The sequence below is a fragment of the Arachis ipaensis genome, chromosome B8 (assembly GCF_059453495.1).
Source record: "Arachis ipaensis isolate K30076 ecotype BB chromosome B8, ASM5945349v1, whole genome shotgun sequence".
NCBI lineage: Eukaryota > Viridiplantae > Streptophyta > Magnoliopsida > Fabales > Fabaceae > Arachis > Arachis ipaensis.
Window position 1 is genome coordinate 126,311,156 of NC_142443.1, and position 22,686 is coordinate 126,333,841.

Below are 22,686 nucleotides of genomic sequence, written 5' to 3' on the forward strand. Positions count from 1 at the left end.
AGCGTTTTTAGCCCGTTTGGCCCATCTTCAGGCCAAACCTTTAAAATTAACGCCTGGTTTTCCATTTCTAACATTTTCTAAGATTTTTGCCGGTTTTCACTTTTTCTCACGCGGTACCGGGCAGACTTGAACCGGTTCAACCGGTTCAATTGTCGGTTCACGGTTTTTCACGGTTTTTCACAGAAAGCACATTTTCTGACTTAGAAAAACCCATTGAGTCCAAAAATCACCTTTAAATCCTCAAATTCTCTTTCTAACTTTTTGAAATCTAATTTGGGCAATATTAATTACTTAATTAACCGTTCGATTAATTGCGGTTCTTACATTCTCCCTACCAAATAAGAAATTTTGCCCTCAAAATTTGAATTACCTGGGAAAAGCTCGGGATAATCCTTTCGCATTTTGGACTCCAATTCCTAAGTATGCTCTTAAATTTCTGCTCGCTCCCAAGCAACCTTAACCAATGGGACTTTCTTTCCTCGCAGCTTCTTCACACTAAGGTCATCGATCCTCACTGGCGTTACTTGGAAAGTTAAGTTCTCCTTCAATTCAACCGACTCAGGCTCCAACACATGAGCCGCATCCGACGTGTATTTACGGAGTTGTGACACGTAGAATACGTCATGCAAATTAGACAGATGAGGTGGCAAAGCGACTCGATACGCCACCGGCCCGAATCTCTTCAAAATCTCAAACGGTCTTATATATCTTGGGTTCAATTTCTTGGTCTTAATTGCTCTTCCAATCCCATGTTGTCGGTGTCACCCGAAGAAATACATGTTTTCCCACTTCAAACTCTAGCGGTTTCCTTCTCTGATCCGCATAACTCTTCTGTCGACTCTGAGCAGTTAGAATTCGTGCACGAATCTTCTTAATGTTCTCAGTAGTCTCTGGTATTACATCAGGATCCAAAACACTTGCTTCACCAGATTCATACCAACAAAGTGGAGACTGGCACTTCCGTCCATACAAGGCCTCATACGGAGCCATCCCAATGCTCGCATGAAAGCTGTCGTTATACGAAAACTCCACTAATGGCATGTATCGGTCCCAACTTCCGGGTTGATCTAAAACACATGCTCTCAGCATATCCTCCAAGGTTTGAATAGTCCTTTCCGACTGTCCATCAGTTTGCGGATGATATGCGGTACTGAGACATAGCTTCGTACCAAAAGCTCTTTGGAAATCTCCCCAAAACCTTGATGTGAATCAGGGATCACCGTCCGACACTATTCTCGATGGCACACCATGCAACCTTACTATCTCCCTGATGTACAATCTCGCCAACTCCTCCATAGAACAGTTTACTCGGATAGGCAGAAAATGATCGAATTTGGTTAAGCGATCCATGATCACCCAAATCACATCAAATCCCGACCTAGTCCTCGGTAAACCGGTCACAAAATCCATCGCGATTCCTTCTCACTTCCACTGAAGAATCTCAAGTGGTTGTAGCATTCATGATGGTTTTTGATGCTTTATCTTCACCTTCTGGAAAGTTAGACACTTGGATACCACTGTTGCTACATCACCTTTCATCCCAGGCCACCAAAACATCTTCTTCAAGTCATAATGCATCTTCGTGCTTCCGGGATGAATAGAAAACCCACTGTTGTAAGCTTCTGACAGTAAGTCTCGCCTCAAACTCCCAACATCCGGTATGCAAATCCTTCCCTTGTACCTCCATAACCCTTCACCATCCTTAGTGAATTCTTCGTGCCTCTTATCACCAACTGGTTGGAACAATTGTTGAAGCTTCTACTCATCTTGCTGAGTCCTCTGAATATCTGTCTTAAACGTACTTGAAATCTGTAACTGATTTAAACAAGCTCTTCTAGCAACTTTACTAATGTCTAGCTTAAGATTCACGAACTTATCCACTAACTCCTCTTCCTTGATTCTCATCCAAGAAATTGTTAAGGATTTTCGACTCAAAGCGTCTGCTACCACGTTCGCCTTTCCAGGGTGATAACTCAACTCAAAATCATAATCTTTAAGCAACTCCATCCACCTTCTCTAGCGCATATTAATCTCTTTCTGATCAAAGATGTACTTGAGACTCTTATGATCAGAAAAGACGCTAAACCTTACTCCATACAAGTGGTGTCTCCAAATTTTCAATGCAAACACAATCACCGCTAATTCCAAGTCATGAATGGGGTAATTCACCTCATGCGGTCTCAGCTGACGCGATGCGTAAGCCACCACATTCCGATGTTGCATCAACACGCAACCCAAACCTTTCAGTGACGCATCATAATATACTTCAAATGGTTCATGCGGTTCCGGTAAGATTAGAACAGGTGCTGAAGTTAACTTCTGCTTCAAAGTCTGAAAACTCTCTTTGCACTCCGATGTCCACACAAATGGCACTTCTTTCCTTGTTAACTTCGTCATCGGTAGCACAATCCAGAAAAATCCTTCGATAAATCTCCGGTAATATCCGGCTAAACCCAAGAAGCTTCTCACTTCCGTCACGGTCGTCGGTCTTTCCCACTCCATCACCGCTTCTACCTTAGAAGGATCTACAGCTATTCCTCCTTTGCTTACCACGTGGCCTAAGAACTTTACTTCCTCCTTCCAGAACTCGCACTTTGACAACTTAGCGTACAACTTCCGCTCCTTTAAGATTTGCAGCACAATCCTCAAGTGTTCTTCATGCTCCTTTGCTGTCTTAGAGTAAACCAAGATGTCATCTATGAAAACCACCACGAATTTGTCCAAAAAGGGACGAAACACTCTGTTCATGTAATCCATGAAAACAGCAGGTGCACTCGTTAACCCAAAGGACATTACCGCAAACTCGTAGTGTCCATAGCGTGTTCTAAACGCAGTCTTAGGGATATCATCCTCTTTCACCCTTATTTGATGGTAACCAGATCTCAAATCGATCTTGGAAAACACTCCAGCTCCTTGTAATTGATCCATCAAGTCATCTATCATTGACAACGGGTACTTGTTCTTCACAGTCACTTTGTTCAACTGTCTGTAATCCACACATAATCGCATTCCTCCATCTTTCTTCTTCACCAATAAAACTGGCGCTCCCCACAGTGATACACTCGATCGAATGAACCTCTTGTTCAGAAGCTCTTGCAACTGAGTCTTTAACTCTGCCAGCTCTATCGGAGCCATTCTATACGGCGCAATCGATACTGGTCCGGCTCCCGGCACCAATTCAATCGCAAATTCAATTTCCCTTTGAGGTGGGAACTCAGGGATATCTTCCGGGAATACTTCTGGAAATTCTCTAACCACCGGTATCTGATCCAAGTTCTGAGCATCACCCAACGCATTAGCAGCCAACAGAACATAGCCCTGACACTCCTTCCCACTACAGTGTACCATTACGGAGTTCAGGTAATATCCCATAGCTACCACCGCTCCATTTTCTCCGTTCGGCATAAACCGAATTGTCCATTCAAAACAATCCAACAAAACTCGATTCTTCGACAACCAATCAAACCCCAAAATCATTTCTAGCCCCACCATTGGTAAACAGATCAAATCATGCACAAAGTCTATACCCTCGAGCTTGAAACCTACTTGTCTACAACCTGACCTAATCATAACTGTCTGATACGGAGTATGTACATGCATATCAAAAGGTAACTCTGACACTTTCAAACTTAATTCCTCAACTTTAGCAAACAAAATAAACGAATGCGAAGCTCCAGTATCATATAATGCAACTAAGGACTTATCACCAAATAGACATATACCTCTCATCAATGGATCCGCCTTAGAAGCATCCTTGGCATTCACAGCAAAGACTCAACCTTGATGCTGACTCTGGCCCGCATTCTGGTTCCTCCCACGAGTGCAATCCCTCGCAATGTGGCTAGGCAACCCACAACTGAAGTAACCACCTAAAACAATTTTGCATGAGTCATAAGGATAAAAACGCCCACAACGTACACAAGTCAAATCTGGAGAATTCTTACTCTGATTTCCTCTCCCCTTAGCATACTGAAACTGAGTCTGAGTGTTCTTCCTGAAACCTCCTTGACCTTGAGGTGCATATCCTCCTCTCTTGAAGCTTTGCCCTCTAGGATGAAAATACTTGCCACACCCCCGACTAGAGCTCCCTCCATGGGTCTTGGCATACTCTTCCACTACTCTAGCCTTGTTTACTAAGTCGGAGAAGACACGGATCTCCATAGGCGCCACAGCAGTCATAATGCTATCCTTTAAACCTCTCTGGTACTTAAGGCACTTCCAGCTCTCGTAAGTCTTTGGGGGCGCCTTGACATACCCTAGAAAACCTACAGAGTTCATCAAATTTGTTGGTGTAATCTGCCACAGACATGGAACCTTGCTTCAGCTGCATTAGTTCCATCTCCTTTGCTTCCTCTTGCAGACTCAGGGAAATACTTCTTATAGAAGGCCGTTTGAAACACCTCCCACGGAATGTTGGCATTCTGAAGTTGTAGCAAGCGACACTCTGCTTGCCACCAGGGCTGGGCCTCTCCCGCTAGCTGATAAGCGGCAAACTCGACATATTGATTGAGGGGAACATGCTGTGCCTGTAAAGCACGCTCCATAGCCTGGAACCAGTGGTCTGCTTCAGTAGGATTTGTGGATCCTCGGAAAGTTGGCGGATGAACCTTGAGAAACGCCGCCAAGGTCATCGGAACTCCTCCCGTGTTATGTCTGTTTCCCTCAGCATTATCATTGGCATTCCCTTTGCTATTCCTATTGCCATTCCCTGCCGGTTGGCCTAACCTCTGCACAGCTTGTAGAGTCACAGCAGCATTCGCTTCCATGGTGTTCGCTAAGTTAGCCATGGCCACCATAAACTCGGCATGGTTATCAGCTGGTTGCTCATTCCTACTTTCCCGTGTACGTGTTCGACCTCGCCCGCGAGTGGCCATGTAGGGTTGCTGTCTACACCAAACAATCGATATCAAGGTGATCAGTCTCAATATCAAAAGCCTAGTGCTTCAATTATCCCAAACAGGCACTCACAAACAAGCATGCTATGCATATATCAAGTAAATAACCTAATAGCATCAAAGAAAAGACACACAGAGTATGCAATGAAGCACAATCGGTCCATCTCTCAGGTCACGAGGACGAACCGCTATGATACCATTAAATGTAACACCCTAATTAGCTTAAGCTTTACCTCGCGTTGTAAAGCAAAGGTTAATCAGAGATTACGACAATTCTAAGCTCATACATAATATATATATAGAAAGAATAGTATAATCTAGAAGCCCGATGAAAGATATGGCTCAAAAACAGGATTTCAAAGCGCAAAATATACTAACGAAGCTACTAGCTTAAGGCACAAGAAACAGATAAGAGACAACAAAATATAAGTATATAATATTATAGGAAACTAGCCTCGACTCGTGGAGTTTAAGCCGGCTAGCCATATACAGGTATACAGAACCATACAGCGAAAACAATTTATACAAGTTTTGATCTCTCAAATACAAGCCTCTAGGCTAAACAAAATACAAAAGAGAAATGTATAAACAAGATAAACCAAAAGACTCCAAAAGAATCCAGGATCCTCCGCTTCTGTCACCATCCAAAGCAACTCACCGAGGTGGGTTGCGACCTGCATCTGAAAAACACAACAAAGATATGGTATGAGAACCGGGGGTTCTCAGTATGGTAAGAGTGCCCAGTGATGTAGGATATAAGACCCCGGGATGCCAAAGGCAATCCTAAGCTCCATATCCATCACAAGATTCAAACTTAAGCATTCTAAAACAAATAAGCATGATATATGAAACCTTAACATAACTAAACAGGGTACTGTATCTTAGGGGAATACTATTCTAACTAAACACCGCTGTCTCACAGCCTTCACCAACCTACCCTCCATACGATCCCATCGCCACCGCCTTCTGAACCTCCTCAATCCCAGTAGAAAGCACAATTAATAACAATGCAAGTAATTCACAAGTAAAAGCATACAAGGAAAGTATATCAAGTAAGCAAATAGGCATGTTATTCAATTAGGCATACAAGTACAAGTCGGCAAAGCAAACAAACAGATAGAAATGCATATGATGAATGCCTGCCCTACTGGCTGTGATATCACATTGTCGGTTCAACTGCCAACCCGACACATCTCCATGGAGACGTCGCCCTTCGGATTTCTCATATGGGAACCCCCGAGATATAGTTCCCGGATCACTGTCCAGGTACCGGCGCCTGCACGTTCTATAGATCCGAAGGGATGCGAGCGGGATACTCTTGCCTCAGACTTCACATCTCAACGTAAGCGGGATTAACCACCGTCCTTACACCGCCGCTGCTACCACGATAGGCGGGATTAACCACCGTCCCTGCCGGGCGTATAGGTCTCATGATCTCAGTAAAAATATTATTTCAGTGGTTTTCAAAAAGCATTTTCAGTATACAGAGATCCATCATCTCAATCCGAGTCTCCGACTCATCTCAACCACTGTCCATTCATAACTCAGTTTCCAAATATCAAAAGTTCATCATTCCTCATCTCATATATCAATCATCCTTCACCTAACGTCAAACCATTCTCAGGATGGCAGAAACCTATGTCTCCGTTTTCTAATTTATCATAAAATCATGTACTAGAACCCTTAAGTTATATTCAATGTTCTAATACTCGAAACTAGGCCCAAAAGTCTTAAATGGTGTTATAGAAGCTTACAACCTTATCGGGAAGGTGAAATAGTTGAAAACAAAGCAAAATTTGAAAAACAGGGCGTGTGCGTCCGCACAGGGGTGTGTGTGCGCATGCCCAGGAAATTTTTAAAAGTGTGCGTACGCACAGGGGTGTGCGTACGCACAGGTGTCAAAACTCAAAATGGTCTGTTCATTCGCACAACCTGTGCCAGCGCCCCCAACAGACTGGCCTTCCCAACGTGTGCGTCCGCACAGGTTGACATTCTTCCTTAGATATGCGCGCGCATAAGCTGTGCTAGCGCTGCAAACAGAACGCACTTTCCTGCCTGTGCGTGCACACAGGTGTGTGTGTCTGCACAGGTCAAAATTTTTCGCAGGGTGTGCGTCCGCACGAGGGTGTGCGCTCGCATATATCAGAAATCATGAAATTCTACAACTTTGCAGAATTTCAGATTTTTAACACCAACTTTGAATGATCATAACTCCCTCCACAAATTTCTAAATTTTATAAACTTTATATCGATTTAAAGGATTTTCAAAGATCTTTAATTCTAGACAGATTTCATCAAGTTTTGAAAACCGAGACAAAAGTTATGATCGCAAAAAGTTCACCAAAAACCCTATTTTACCAAACTTCACAATTTACACAATTTCTTACCATACACATGCCAACTACTACCAAACCATTCAAAAACTCCATCTTTCATCAAAATTGACGTGTTGTGCCTTAATGCACCAACATTACCACATTTTCCTTCACATTTCATCATCTTCAACATCAATACCAATATATCACAATTTTACAACCATAATGCCAATTCATCAAATCCAAAACCACTTATATCATCATTATGCCTTTTCAATTTACACAATCAATCATCATTATCATATTACCATCACTCATCATACTCAAACCCAACAATCATTAATTCATCATAATTCATCACATATCATCATTTAACAACTCAACAACTATTTAAATTCAAACCTATCATATGGGTCACTAGCCTAAATGTCTATGAATATTATATACTACATAGAGAAATCTGAAACTATACCTTGGCCGATTCTCTATAGGCTCCAAAACTCCAATTTAGCCCAAACAAGCTCCCAATCAAAATCCAAGCTTTCAATTCCACTCCAATAAGCAAAATTAAGTTCCAAAAGCTCCCAAAGTCACAATAATCAAACTATATACATATAAATCACCTCAAATCAACCTAGGATTCCAATTAAACATAAATTCACAAGGGTTTAATGTCTCTCACCTCTTCCAACAGATTTGGATGTCAAAACCCAATGCTAAGCAAGGCTTAGAGCAAACCTAAACATCCAGAATCACAAAAACTCATTTAATCACAAATCCTAAGAACCGAAATTTTAGAGAGAAGAATAGAAAGGATTTCGTGATTACCTCTCCAGTTTCTTGTATGGGTTTTGTAGCGCTCTTCACGAGAAACGCGTAGCCGTAAACGGTGCGGCGATCGGAGCTCTGTAGCTCAAGATATGAGCTAGAGAAGAATAGGGTGAATAGTGTTTCTTCTTCCCCTCCTCCCCCTTTTCTATTTCTGAAGTGTGTGTATGTTTAGTGGAGTTGTGGCTAGTTTGATTCACTTAAAGAGCCTTTTATATGTTGGGCTTGGGTCCAACTTGGGTCCGGTCCAACCCGTTAGCGTTTTTAGCCCGTTTGGCCCATCTTCGGGCCAAACCTTTAAAATTAACGCCCCGTTTTTTATTTCTAACTTTTTTCTAAGGTTTTGCCGGTTTTTACTTTTTCTCACGCGGTACCGGGCAGACTTGAACCGGTTCAATCGGTTCAACTGTCGGTTTGCAGTTTTTCACGGTTTTTCACAGAAAGCACATTTTCTGACTCAGAAAAACCCACTGAGTCCAAAAATCATCTTTAAATTCTCAAATTCTCTTTCTAACTTTTTTGAATCTAATTTGGGCAATATTAATTACTTAATTAACCAGTTGATTAATTGCGGTTCTTACACCAGTGCCCCTCCATCAGTGCCGCTGCTACTAGTGTGCATCTGATCTTTGTACGGGACCATGTGTCGCTCCATCCACGAAAGCCGCTCCAGCTCCCACCTCCACTCCAGCCTTAGGACATCTTTGTCTATCATGCATGAGAGGATCGCATGATACCACTCCTTAGACTCCCGCAGCTGCTGAGCCTATTGTTGAAGGCTCCAGGTGAGGAGCAGCACCTGCTCCCTCAAATCCACGCCGTCCTAGGGATTGACAGGCTGATTGGTGGCAGAGGTGGATGTATGTCTCAATGTGGATGTGTTGAGGTTGTCGGAAAAGAACGATCCGAGCCCGTACATGCGAATCTTGTACGGCTCAGATACGGTCTTGCGCCAACCTGATCAGGATCGACGACTGATGCAGCAAATTTGTTGCCATCGTCTCTAGTACGCTGAGATTGTTGGGTTGCAGCCTCCAATATCTGCGTGTAGAACTCCTATGTAACACATTTTTTTATTAGTGTTGCAGTTAATATAAAAATGGTATCTCGCATTATGTTTACTCACGTAATGAACCACGACTTGATGATCGGCAAATCTCTCATTGTTCTCCTTAAACTATGAGTATACTTGAAGGTCTCTGCCATCATCGCCTCAATATCTAACGAGTTAGACTACACATTTTGAAACCACATGTTAAGTCAAGTAATAATGAAATTATATTAAGACTAAACGAACATAATAACAAAATGAAACAAGTTACTTATCAACCTGGGCTTATCTTCATGAAAGTCACTGACCCACCGGTATACTTTTACGACCTGGCCGATGTCTTGTTAACTCTGTTGGTGATACAACGACGCTTGAATCCCTCATCAGTCTCCCAATGGACGTATAGTAACTTATTAATGTTTGAGCGATGCCAAATGGTGAGGTGGTCGCAGTGCTCACATACGTCTTCCAACATCTGCTGAAGCTGCCTAGCCATCCAATGATCGAAGATCTTCCTGATCATGAGATCGTGAGTCTTATCCCATATAAATATTTCCTGCAAAAAGAACATTTAGCACGAGTTAATCGAAATTAAATACATAATTAAACAAAATAGAAGATATAAATTAACACTAAAACTTGAATATATTGAGTTTTTACCGCTCACTTCTGAAATCATCACTCTCTGGTCTCATCTGGGATCTTCTTATAGCATGGCCATGGGTGGTCATACATTATCTTGATGACATTAATACAATCCTATATATATGCATTGTTATTTGGAGCAAACCTATTAATGAAAAATTTAAGATTAGTAGTTTACTAAAAAGTTATTTGAAATTTTCTATAAACTTCAATTATATTAGATTTTCTTAGAAATTTCAGCAGAGTTTCATCTATAACTAGAATGCACCAAAAACTACATCCATCAACAATTCACGTATATATCAACAATCAACAAACAAGAATCAAGAATCAAGTAGCAACATCCATCAACAATCAAGAATGAACAAACACAATAAACAGTTCAAATCTACTAAACTAAATCGAACCTATCTTAACAACCTAAATTCACTATAACTAGAAAATTGAGTGTAACTAAATTAAACTGACTAACTAAAATGGTTTGCATATGAAAGATTTAAAATAGTACTCACGACGAAGTTCCATCAGGCCAAATCATTATCCATACAACGGGAGGTGGTGGAGAGGGCATCTGGCTGGGATCCGTGAAAGGATTTTGGCAACGCAATGTCTATCGTTAGAGCCGGCGTCATCGAGATAGCGGGTTGCTGAGTGGATGGAGGCGTCGTCGTCGAGGTATTGTGCTACTGAGCAGATGGATGCGGCATTGTCGAGGTAGAAGGAGCCCTGTAGTTGGGGTTAGGGACCGTGATGAACGCCTGGTCCAGTGCACCCATTGCATGTGACATCACCAGGGTAGTCAGAGTAGAGGGGGACGACAAAGAAGTCCTAGGGGTACCAGTAGAGTCCCTCTCTCTACCATGACCACGAGCCCGATCCGTGACACCTCTACCTGTCGGCATGTCTGCAAAGAGAATATAACTAAACACTAGTCATGAATTCAATGTAATGGCAAAGATAAAATTCATAAACACTTTAAATCACATAAAACAGCAAATACAACATAAATCAAGTGTACATTTACATTATTTGCAAAGAACCGTCCAATTAACATAAATTCTCCTACAGTTATATTATTTGCAAAAAAAATTAGACATAACCTCCCCAAAATTTTGATAACAAGTATTGATTTTAATAGTTGAACCAAAATTTTATTAAGAGTTCCTTGAGCCATTTTTAAAAAAGTAGCAATATGTACATTTTAATCACAAGAATCAACAACGATCAACAAATTATTAATCACAATTTCAAACTAATGGATGTAATCAACAACAAATCTATCTAACATCCTATATTCTAATATAATCAACACAAAAAATAATGGAGTTTGAATAATAAGAGTTGGAAAAGGGGTGCTACTTGGAGAGAGCAGCGACAGTTCGGCGGCATAACGGCAGAAGTGGCGGTTCCTCAGGGAGACAAAAAATGATCGCCAGACGACGAGAAAGAGCCGTTGGAGGGGCTGCCAGAGAGAAGCTGGAGGGAGATATGAGATGGTGTAGAGAGAGTGGGAGACGAGAGGGTACAGAGAGAGAGCGAGAGCAATTCAAATTGAGGGAGAAGAAGGTTCGCGATTCGAATTCAGGATACGATTTCCGTCGAAATTACTGAAGAAAAAATCTGCCGGTAAATCTTTGCGTGTGACCAAAACACAACGTTTAACTATTCTAGGTTACCATCGGAATTATTCGCCTATAAATTCAAAGATAATCACGGTGCCAATTTTTTACCTTTTCCCTCCATTTATTACCATCGATGTTACTATCGGAAAAGAGAAACCGACGGTAAAATTTGTATCCGATGAATTTATTATTGAATCCGCTGGTAAAGTTGCCGACACTCTGCAACGCTAAATCCAACAGTAAATATAACTATTTCAATTTTTTTCTTATAGGAACATGTTTAAACATAAGTACCTTGATGCCAATGACCAATGAAATGTGTCAAATCCATTAGGCTTGAAACCCGAGAAACGCCAGAAGATCCATGTTTGAAGGAGTTATAATGGACCATCCAACTTAATGACGTTTCTGTTGGCTACATGGCATATACGTTGATATAACCACGAAAGAGTAGCGGATTCCAGCTGTATCTGCCCATGTTCTCTAGCCTAGCTACGTACAGTAGCCACCGGATGTGAAGACGTGCACCATACCTGTCCCCAAAAAGCTGAGTCGATAACAATATCATGATATATGCCCTCGCACACCTCCTAATCGTATCCTCGTCTGCGCATTGAGGAAGCTCAATGAATGTATCCTGCATCCAAGTGCACTTCACAGTTAACTTATCGATGCAGTTCGCAGAAGGTAAGACACCTAATAACTCCTTGAACCAAGTCCATGCAGGTTGGCCACCCTCAATGTACCTTTCAAAGTCTATTAGACATCCACTAACATACTCATCGTCGATTGGGAGGCCTAACTGGTACATTACATCTTGTAGCATAATCGTGTACTCCCCGAATGACTTACGAAAAACATGCATCTTTGGATGTTATCTCTCTATGAATGCACTGACAAGCGGCTCATTCAACCTAAACTAGAGGTTGTTCAGCCTTGCAAGATGGTATAAGCCGGCCATTAGTAAGTACGGTATGATCCTATCGTCCAGGGGCATACACTACAAAAAATACTGAGTACCGTCGGAATTACCATCGGAAAAACGAATAAAATCCGACGGTAAGTTACTTACTAACCAATTTATCGTCGAAAGGAATCCGGCGATATAAACCACTCCGGTAACCAGTTACCGTCAGATTTTTTCGTATGAAGGTAATTATCGTCGGATTTTGCAATGGATTATCTGCCCGAAAAACAATTTGGATACCGACAGACTTTTCTAACGGTAATGTTCGTGCCACAATATCTTATTTTCTACACTATTACCGTCGGATTATGCCCTCGGTAAATCCAACAGTAATGTCAATTTTTTTTTTAAAATATTGCCACATAATTTTTTAAAGTTTTTTCCTTTTTAATTTTAATTTTTTATTTAAATTTATTTTTCACACAATTAGTGGTCAAATTATAAATAATAGAAAGCAATTATGTAATATTAAATATCAAATATTCAAATAAATTAAAAGTAAATAAACACAACGAAACAGTAAAACAAAGTCCTAATCACTAAAGATCTTGGTAGTCGTTGTCGTCATTTCCGTGGTCCTGCTGAGCCAGCCGAGAAGGTGGTGATGTCTATGTCCCACCAGCAGCAACGCTGCCACCATCAGGGCCGCTGCCACTGGCGCGCATTTAAGCTTGGTACACCGCCATCTGCTGCTCCATCTGCTAAAGCCGCTCCAACTGCTCCCTTCACTGCAGCCTGAGGTCATCCACGTCCGTCACATGTGTGAAGATCTCCTGATACCTTTCTTGAGTCTCGGCCAGTTGTTGAGACTAGTAGTGAAGGTTCCAAGTGAGCTCTTGCACCTGCAGCCTCAAATTAATACTTTCCTCAGGATCGACGGCTCGACTGGTGGCAGAGGCAGACGATGGCCTCAACGTGGAGGTGCGAAGGTGGTGCACGAAATTACAATTACACTTTTGCAACTCTGCATAACTAACCAGCAAGTGCACTGGGTCATCCAAGTAATACCTTACGTGAGTAAGGGTCGATCCCACGGAGATTGTTGGCTTGAAGCAAGCTTATCTTGTAACTCTTAGTCAGGATATCAATAATTCTCAGATTTAATTGTAAAAAGTAAAAGAACATGAAATAAATACTTGTTATGCAGTAAGGAAGAACAGGTTGAGGCATTGGAGATGCTTTGTCTTCTGAATCTCTGCTTTCCTACTATCTTCTTCTTCATGCACGCAAGGCTCCTTCCATGGCAAGCTTTATATTGGGCATCACCGTTGTCAATGGCTACTTTCCGTCCTCTTAGTGAAAACATTCCAAATGCGCTGTCACCGCACGGCTAATCATCTGTCGGTTCTCGATCATGTCGTAATATGATCCATTGATCATTTTGCGTTTGTCACACGCCCAACAATCGTGAGTTTGAAGCTCGTCACAGTCATCCCTTTCCAGATCCTACTCAAAATACCACAGACAAGGTTTAGACGTTCCAGATCTCAGGAATGGCTGCCAATAATTCTAGCCTATACCACGAAGGTTCCAATCTTAGATTAGAAACCCAAGAGATACACATTCAAGCTTGATTGCATGTAGAACGGAGGTGGTTTTTAGGCACGCGTTCATAGGTGAGAATGATGATGATTGTCATGGATCATCACATTCATCAGGTTGAAGTGCGAATGAATATCTTAGAATAGAAGCAAGCGTGATAGAATGAAAAACAGTAGTAATTGCATTAATTCATGAAGAACAGCAGAGCTCCTCACCCCCAGCAATGGGGTTTAGAGACTCTTGCTGTAGAAGATATAATATGAAACGTGCAAAGTGTCATGAGGTACAAAATGAATCACTAAAAGTAATTTTTATAGTAAACTAGTGACCTAGGGTTACAGAAAATGAGTAAGCTAGGGTGTTTAGTGTAAAAATCCACCTCTGGGGCCCACTTGGTGTGTGCTTGGGCTGAACATTGAAGCTTTCATGTGTAGAGACTTTTCTTGGAGTTAAACGCCAGCTTTTGTGCCAGTTTGGGCGTTTAACTCCAGTTTTTATGCCAGTTCTGGCGTTAAACGCCTGAATTCTTGAGCTGACTTGGAACGCCTGTTTGGGCCATCAAATCTCGGGCAAAGTATGGACTATTATATATTGATGGAAAGCCTAGGATGTCTACTTTCCAAGGCATTTGAGAGCGCGCTAATTGGGCTTCTGTAGCTCCAGAAAATCCACTTTGAGTGCAGGGAGGTCAGAATCCAACAGCATCTGCAGTCCTTTTTCAGCCTCTGAATCAGATTTTTGCTCAGGTCCCTCAATTTCAGCAAGAAAATACCTGAAATCACAGAAAAAACACACAAACACATAGTAAAGTCCAAAAAAGTGAATTTCAAATAAAAACTAATAAAAATATAATAAAAATAAACTAAAATATACTAAAAACATACTAAAAACAATGCCAAAAAGCGTATAAATTATCCGCTCATCACAACACCAAACTTAAATTGTTGCTTGTCCCCAAGCAACTGAAAATCAAATAGGATAAAAAAAAGAGAATATACAATGAAATCCAAAAACATCTATGAAGATCAGTATTAATTAGATGAGCGGGGCTTTTAGCTTTTTGCCTCTGAACAGTTTTGGCATCTCACTTTATCCTTTGAAGTTTAGAATGATTGGCTTCTATAGGAACTCAGAATCCAGATAGTGTTATTGATTCTCCTAGTTAAATATGTTGATTCTTGAACACAGCTACTTTATGAGTCTTGGTCGTGACCCTAAGCATTTTATTTTCCAGTATTACCACCGGATACATAAATGCCACAGACACATAACTGGGTGAACCTTTTCAGATTGTGACTCAGCTTTGCTAGAGTCCCCAATTAAAGGTGTCCAGAGCTCTTAAGCACACTCTTCTTTTTTTTTTTTGCTTTGGACCACGACTTTAACCGCTCAGTCTCAAGTTTTCACTTGACACCTTCACGCCACAAGCACATGGTTAGGGATAGCTTGGTTTAGCCACTTAGGCCAGGATTTTATTCCTGTGGGCCCTCCTATCCACTGATGCTCAAAGCCTTGGATCCTTTTTATTTTACCCTTGCCTTTTGGTTTAAAGGGCTATTGGCTTTTTCTGCTTGCTTTTTCTTTTTTTTTTCGCATATATATTTTTTTCTACAAGCCTTTCACTGCTTTTTCTTGCTTCAAGAATCAATTTTATGATTTTTCAGATTATCAAATAACATTTCTCCTTTTTCATCATTCTTTCAAGAGCCAACAATTTTAACATTCATAAACAAAAAATTCAAACATATGCACTGTTCAAGCATTCATTCAGAAAACAAGAGTATTGCCACCACATCAAAATAATTAAACTATTTTAAAATTTGAAATTCATGTACTTCTTTTTCTTTTTCAATTAAAAACACTTTTTATTTAAGAAAGGTGATGGATTCATGGGACATTCATAGCTTTAAGATATAAACTTTAAATTTTATTAATCATGGAATGACAATAAGACTCAAAAATAAATATAAGAGCAAACCAATAATAATAGAAGACAAAACAAAAAAAAAACAGAAAAATAAATGACTCTTAAAATAGACTCTTAATAATAAAGGTTATCACGGAGTTAGGACTCAACAACCTTGATTTTGAGAAGTGGATGCTCCCTCAATCTGTGGGGTGCTTGGTCCTTCAGGGAGAGCTTCTAGCGCTTCAGCTCCTTTAGCTCACGCCCCTGCTTCTCCTGTTCCTTCAGCAGTTTGCAGAGCATGCAGTTTTGATTCTGCTGTTCTTCCTTAAGTTGTTCCATAGCTTCTTGCAGCTTGGTAACAGATGCTTCTAGGTGGGTCCAGTAGTCAATTTCAGAAATTTCTAGGAGGAACTCCTGCGCCCTCCTTTTTATGGAGTTGTCTTGAACTTGTCCTTCCATTGACTTCTTGGTGATTGGGTGTTCGATTGGAATGAATTCATCTACTCCCATCCTTACCCCAGCATCTTTACATAGCAGAGAAATTAAGCTTGGGTAGGCCAGTTTGGCTTCAGTGGAGTTCTTGTTTGCAATTGTGTAAATCTCACAAGAAATCAGGTGATGAATCTCCACTTCTTTTCCAAGCATAATACAATGGATCATCACTGCTCTTTTTACAGTGACCTCAGAGTGGTTGCTAATGGGCAATATAGAATGCCCAATGAAGTCCAGCCAGCCTCTTACAACTGGTTTGAGATCTCCCCTCTTGAGTTGGTTTGGGACACCTTTTGAATTGGTTATCCACTTAGTTCCAGGGAGGCATATGTCCTCTAGAACTTGATCCAACCCCTTATCTACTCTCACCATTCTCCTATTAAAGGATTCTGGATCATTTTGTAGTTGAGACAATTTGAAGACCTCTCTTATTTTGTCCAGATGGAAGTAAATAAGCCTCCCTCTGACCATGGTTCGGTAGGTGTGAAACGTGATTCCAGTTATTCTCTGCTTATCTGTCAGCCACAGATTTAAGTAGAATTCCTGAACCATGTTTCTTCCAACTTTTGTCTCAGGATTGGCTAGAATTTCCCATCCTCTATTTTGAATTTGCTCTTGGATCTCCGGATATTCATCTTCTTTCAGATTAAATTTAACTTCTGGGATCACTGACCTCAGACCCATTATTTTGTGGTAATGGTCTGCATGTTCTTTGGTTAGGAACCTTTCTTGATTCCAAAGACTCTTTGGAGTATTCTCTTTCTTGCCTCTTGATTTGGTTTGTTTTCCCTTAGGTGCCATGATCTTGATGAGTCTTAGCTCAGTGATCACGGAAAAATACACCAAACTTAGAGGTTTGCTTGCCCTCAAGCAAAAGAAAGGAAAGGGGAGAGAGAGGAGAAGAGGCAAATTCGAATGGTGGAGAGTAGGGGATGGCCGAATATATATTTATAGGAGGAGGGGAGGGATTTTGAAAAATTTAAAAGAGATATGACATAGAGATATGATTGATGGAAGAAAATAAAATCATGATATGAAAAAGATGAGATTTGTAATTGAATAAGATATAAAGATGTTAAATCTGAAAATTTTGGTTATGCATCTAAGAATTAAGAGATGATATGATGAGTTGAAAAAGATTTGGAAAGAAATTAAGAAGATAATTGAGTTTTTGAAGAAGATTTGGGAAGGATTTGAAAGAAAATTGAAAAGAGATTTAGAAAATGTTTGAATTTTTGAAAATTGAGGGTGAATGAGGAAAGTTTGAAACATGTTTATGCAGAAAAGTATGAATCAAAACATGAAAATTTGAAAAAATTTGAAGTTGGAAACAAAATCTCCTCCCTCTGCCTTTCTGGCGTTAAACGCCCATAATGGTATCCATTCTGGCGTTTAACGCCCAGCCAGGTACCCTGGCTGGCGTTAAACGCCAGAAACCCCTTTATCACTGGGCATTTTTCTGAACGCCCAGGATGCTGCAATTCTGGCGTTAAACGCCCAGAATGGTACCTTTACTGGCGTTAAATGCCCAGAATGGTACCCATTCTGGCGTTTAACGCCCAAAATGCCCTTTACTGGCGTTTTTTTGCCAGCAAGCTCCTTTTTTCTGCTTTTTGCACTGAATCCTTCTGTAACTCTGTGAATTCCTTAAATTTTGATGATCAACCTTTGAAGAAAAATGTATATCAAACTTCTACAAGTATTAATTAAAACAAATAACTTGCTAATGGCTGGGTTGCCTCCCAGCAAGCGCTTCTTTATTGTCTTTAGCTGGACCTTTACTGAGCTTCATTCAAGCCTCAGTTTTGAGCATTCTTGCTCAAAATTACTTTCAAGATAATGTTTGATTCTCTGTCCATTAACAATGAACTTTTTGTCAGAATCAATATCTTGAAGCTCAACATATCCATATGGTGACACTCCTATAATCACATATGGTCCCCTCCACCGGGATTTTAATTTTTCGGGGAATAATCGGAGCCTAGAATTGAACAGCAGAACTTTTTGTACTGGCTCAAAGACTCTGGATGACAATTTCTTGTCATGCCACTTTTTTTATTTTTCTTTATAAATTTTTGCATTTTCAAAAGCACTGAGTCTGAACTCCTCTAGCTCATTTAACTGGAGCAATCTTTTCTCACCATCTAACTTAGCATCCAGGTTTAGGAATCTGGTTGCCCAGTAGGCTTTATGTTCCAGTTCCACGAGCAGATGACAGGCCTTGCCATACACAAGCTGGTATGGAGAGGTTCTTATAGGAGTCTTGAATGCTGTTCTGTATGCCCATAGAGCATCATCCAAGCTCTTTGCCCAATCCTTTCTACGGGCAATTACAGTCCGTTCCAGGATTCTCTTTAGTTCTCTATTAGAGACTTTAGCCTGCCCATTTGTCTGTGGATGATACAGAGTTGCTACTTTGTGGCTAATTCCATATCGAACCATAGCAGAGTAAAGCTGTTTATTGCAGAAATGGGTGTCCCCATCACTGATTAGTACTCTGGGAACACCAAATCTGCTGAAAATATGTTTCTGGAGGAACTTCAGCACAGTCTTGGTATCATTAGTGGGTGTGGCAATTGCCTCCACCCATTTAGATACGTAGTCCACTGCCACCAGAATGTAAGTGTTTGAGTATGATGGTGGGAAAGGATCCATGAAGTCAATACCCCATACATCAAACAACTCAATCTCTAAGATCCTTTGTTGAGGCATGGCATAACCATGAGGCAAGTTACCAGCTCTTTGGCAACTGTCACAGTTACGCACAAACTCTCGGGCATCTCTATAGAGAGTAGGCCAATAGAAGCCACATTGGAGGACTTTAGTGGCTGTGCGCTCACTTCCGAAATGTCCTCCATACTGTGATCCATGGCAATGCCACAAGATCTTCTGTGCCTCCTCTCTAGGGATGCATCTGCGGATCATTCTGTCTGCGCATCTCTTAAAGAGATATGGTTCATCCCATAAGTAGTACTTTGCATCAGAAATTAGTTTTTTCTTTTGCAACCTGCTGTACTCCTGTGGTATGAACCTCACAGCTTTATAATTTGTAATATCTGCAAACCATGGTTCTTCCTGAATGGCAAAAAGTTGCTCATCCGGAAAGGTCTCAGAAATCTCAGTAGGAGGGAGGGACGCCCCTGCTACTGGTTCTATCCGGGACAGGTGATCAGCTACCTGGTTTTCTGTCCCTTTTCTGTCTCTTATTTCTATATCAAACTCTTGCAGAAGCAACACCCATCTTATGAGCCTGGGTTTTGAATCCTGCTTTGTGAGTAGATATTTAAGAGCAGCATGGTCAGTATACACGATCACTTTTGAACCTACTAAATAGGATCTAAACTTATCAATGGCATAAACTACTGCAAGTAACTCCTTTTCTATGGTTGTGTAATTCTTCTGTGCGTCATTTAGAACACGACTGGCATAGTAAATGACGTGCAGAAGCTTGTTATGCCTTTGTCCCAACACTGCACCAATGGCATGGTCACTGGCATCACACATTAATTCGAATGGTAATGTCCAGTCAGGTACAGAGATGACTGGTGCTGTGACCAGCTTGGCTTTCAGGGTCTCAAACGCCTGCAGACACTCTGTGTCAAACACAAATGGCGTGTCAGCAGCTAGCAGGTTGTTTAGAGGTTTTGCAATTTTTGAAAAATCCTTTATAAACGTCCGATAGAATCCTGCATGCCCCAGAAAGCTTCTGATTGCCTTACCATTGGCAGGTGGTGGTAATTTCTCAATTACCTCTACCTTGGCTTGATCCACCTCTATTCTCTTGCTTGAAATTTTGTGCCCAAGGACAATTCCTTCAGTCACCATAAAGTGACCTTTTTCCCAGTTTAAGACCAGGTTAGTCTCTTGGCACCTTTTCAGGACAAGTGCTAGATGATCAAGACAGGAGCTGAATGAGTCTCAAAATACTGAGAAGTCATCCATGAAGACTTCCAGGAACTTCTCTACCATATCAGAGAAGATAGAGAGCATGCACCTCTGAAAGGTTGCAGGTGCATTGCACAGACCAAAAGACATTCTTCTGTAAGCAAATACTCCAGATGGACATGTGAATGCTGTTTTCTCTTGGTCTTGAGGATCCACTGCAATTTGGTTGTAGCCTGAATAGCCATTCAAAAAGCAGTAGTACTCATGGCCTGCTAGTCTCTCTAGCATCTGGTCTATGAATGGTAAAGGAAAATGATCCTTTCTGGTGGCTGTATTGAGCCTTCTGTAGTCAATACACATACGCCACCCTATAACTGTTCTTGTGGGAACCAGTTCATTCTTTTCATTATGAACCATTGTCATGCCTCCCTTCTTGGGGACAACTTGGACAGGGCTCACCCAGGGGCTATCAGAAATAGGATAAATAATCCCAACTTCTAGTAACTTAGTGACCTCTTTCTGCACCACTTCCTTCATGGCTGGATTTAGCCACCTCTGTGGTTGAACCACTGGCTTAGCATCATCCTCCAATAGGATCTTGTGCATGCATCTTGCTGGGCTAATGCCCTTAAGATCACTTATGGATCACCCAAGAGCTGTCTTGTGTGTCCTTAGCACTTGAATTAGTGCTTTCTCTTCCTGTGGATTTAAAGCAGAGCTTATGTTCATTGGAAAAGTGTCACCCTCTCCCAGAAATACATATTTCAGGGATGGTGGTAGTGGTTTGAGCTCTGGTTTAGGAGGTTTCTCCTCTTCCTGAGGGATTTTTAGAGGTTCTTTTATTTCCTCTGGTTCCTCCAAATCAGGCTAAACATCTTTAAAGATGTCCTCTAGCTCTGATTCAAGACTCTCAGTCATATTGATCTCTTCCACCAAAGAGTCAATAATATCAGTGCTCATGCAGTCATCTGATGTGTTTGGATGCTGCATAGCTTTGACAGCATTTAACTTGAACTCATTCTCATTGACTCTCAGGGTCACTTCCCCTTTTGTACATCAATAAGAGTTCGTCCAGTTGCTAGGAAAGGTCTTCCTAGAATGAGAGTTGCACTCTTGTGCTCCTCCATTTCCAGCACTACAAAGTCAGTGGAAAAGGCAAATGGCCCAACCTTGACAATTATGTCCTCAATGATGCCTGATGGATATTTAATGGAGCCATCAGCAAGTTGAAGACATATCTGGGTTGGTTTGACTTCTTCAGTCAACCCAAGCTTTCTAATAGTGGATGCAGGTATTAGGTTGATACTTGCTCCAAGGTCACATAGAGCTGTCTTGGTGCAAGCACCCTCTAATGTGCATGGTATCATAAAGCTTCCTGGATCTTGAAACTTCTCTGGTAAGCTTTTTAGAATGACTGCACTGCATTCTTCAGTGAGAAACACTCTTTCAGTTTCTCTCAAATCCTTCTTATGACTTAAGATCTCTTTCATGAACTTAGCATAAGAGGGTATTTGCTCAAGTGCCTCTGCAAACAGGATCTTTATTTCAAGAGTCCTGAGATAGTCTGCAAAGCGGGCAAATTGTTTATCCTGTTCCGCTTGGCGGAGTTTCTGAGGATAAGGCATCTTGGCTTTATATTCTTCAACCTTAGTTGCTGCAGGTTTATTTCCTACAGAAGTGGTTGGAGAAGCCTTCTTAGAGGGGTTACTATCAGCACTTGCAGGTGTCTGATTTCTCATAGGCGTTTGAACGCCAGGGTTGGGTGCTAGATGGGCGTTTAACGCCAGCTTCCCACCCTTTTCTGGCGTTTGAACGCCAGAGTTATTCCTCTCTGGGCTCTTGATGTCCTCAGAGGGATCTTGGGTAGTGGTTTGGTCATCCTCTGTCATTTGTTCCTTTCTTGACTTTTTGCTATTTTGAGCTGAGTTATTCAATGTCTTCCTGCTCCTTAGTTGGACAGCTTGGCATTCTTCTGTTATCTATTTAGATAGCTGCTGTCTTGTCTGATTCAATTGTGCTTCTATATTCTTGTTAGCATTTTTAGTGTCTTGGAGTATCTCTTTGAATTCTGCTAATTGTTTTGTCATAAGGAGTAATTGCTGATTAAGTTCAACAATCTGTTCTTGAGGATTAGGATCAGTAGTTACTGCCATAGCCTCTTCTTTTATGGAGGACTCACTATTTGAGTACAGATGTTAATTTCTATCAACTGTATCTATGAGCTCTTGAGCTTCTTTAATTGTTTTTCTCATGTGTATAGATCCACCAGCTGAGTGGTCTAGGGACATCTGAGCTTTTTCTGTAAGCCCATAGTAGAAGATGTCTAACTGTACCCACTCTGAAAATATTCAGATGGGCATTTTCTTAGCATCCCTCTGTACCTCTCCCAGGCATTATAAAGGGATTCATGATCCTCTTGTTTAAAGCCTTGGATGTCCAGTCTTAGCTGTGTCATCCTTTTTGGAGGGTAAAATTGATTCAAAAATTTGTCTGATAACTGTCTCCATGTTTTTATGCTTGCTGTGGGTTGGTTAT

At 41.1% G+C, this 22,686-nt stretch overlaps 1 protein-coding gene across 1 annotated transcript; it reads right to left on the reverse strand.

The window, feature by feature from the left end:
- Positions 1 to 428: 428 nt before the first annotated feature.
- Positions 429 to 3,729, reverse strand: LOC110265353 (uncharacterized). Its single transcript, XM_088495781.1, has 5 exons — positions 3,113 to 3,729; positions 2,797 to 2,986; positions 2,241 to 2,673; positions 778 to 920; positions 429 to 680 (listed from the first exon to the last, which is right to left on the reverse strand). Exons 1-5 carry the CDS (start codon positions 3,727 to 3,729, stop codon positions 429 to 431), a joined length of 1,635 nt encoding a protein of 544 aa, XP_088351907.1.
- Between the last annotated feature and the right edge of the window lie 18,957 nt (positions 3,730 to 22,686).